At 40.2% G+C, this 1,159-nt stretch overlaps 1 protein-coding gene across 1 annotated transcript in view; it reads right to left on the reverse strand.

Moving 5' to 3' along the window:
• Positions 1-557: 557 nt before the first annotated feature.
• The window catches only part of LOC138168215 (zinc finger protein 420-like), a 10,350-nt gene continuing 9,748 nt past the window's right edge, over positions 558-1,159 (reverse strand). Inside the window, exon 4 of the mRNA XM_069097247.1 lies at positions 558-1,153. Within this exon, the coding sequence (XP_068953348.1) occupies positions 558-1,153 (596 nt within the window). The remainder of the gene's footprint in view (positions 1,154-1,159) is intronic.

Genomic DNA, 1,159 nt, shown 5'->3' on the forward strand with positions numbered 1-1,159 from the left:
TATATATATAATAAGCAATTCAATATAGGTTGTGTAATTGGGAAAAAAGAAGAGGGGATATCCTGGGGGACCACTATTTTGGGGAGGTGGGTAGGGGAAAAACAGGGAGAAAATTTGTAACCCAAAATCTGGCAGAAATGAAGTAAACCAGAAGTTAATAAAGCATTTGGGGGGAAAAAAGTGATATTAAAAAAAAAAAAACATTGCTAAGGACCAATTACTTACATACACCTGAACACAGTAAGTATATCCTGTTCTCAAAATGCTGAATTAAGTTCCTAGGGCTTCTCCCCTGTGTGAATGCTCTGATTTTGTAAAGCAAGGCTGGAGATGAATCTGAAACATTTTCCACATTGATTATTTCCCCAAGGCATCTCTCAGGCATGAAGTTTCTGATGTCTAGCAAGTCTATAACTCTGTGGGAAAGCCTTTCCACACTGCTTATATCCATAAGGCTTCCATCCAGTGTATATTCTCTGATGAGTAGCAAGATTGGAGATCTGTGTGAAAGCCATTCCACACTGATTACATGCAAAAGATCTCTCTCCAGTGTGGATTCACTTATGTACAGCAAGAATGGAGGTCTGTCTGAAAGCTGTTCCACATTCACTGCATTCATAGGGTTTCTCTCCTGTGTGGATTCTCTGATGTACAGCAACCTGGCCATTGTCTGTGAAAGCCTTTCCACACTGAATACATCCATGAGGATTCTCTCCACAGTGGATTTTCTGATGTGTAGCAAGATTGCTCTTACATGTGTAAGCCATTTCACACTGATTACATAGAAAAGGTTTGTCTCCAGGTATTCTCTGATGTTCAGCAAGATGGTCCTTCTTTGTGAAAGCCTTTCCACATTCATTACATGCATAAGGCTTTTCTCGACTGTGGATTTTCTGATGTGCTGTAAGACCTGTCCTGTGTCTGAAAGTTTTTCCACATTGATTACACACATAAGGTTTCTCTCCAGTGTGAATTCTCTGATGTGCAGTAAGTCTGCCCCTTTCTATGAAAGCCTTTCCACAGTGATTACATTCATAAGGTTTCTCTCCAGTGTGGATTCTCTGATGTACAGCAAGATTGCCCCTATTTCTGAAAGCCTTTCCACAGTGATTACATTCATAAGGCTTCTCTCCAGTGTGGATTTTCTGATGTCCTATAA

Source organism: Petaurus breviceps, unplaced genomic scaffold (assembly GCF_028583685.1).
Source record: "Petaurus breviceps papuanus isolate PSGF00001 unplaced genomic scaffold, PetGlider_PUasm1.0 355, whole genome shotgun sequence".
Classification (NCBI taxonomy): domain Eukaryota; kingdom Metazoa; phylum Chordata; class Mammalia; order Diprotodontia; family Petauridae; genus Petaurus; species Petaurus breviceps.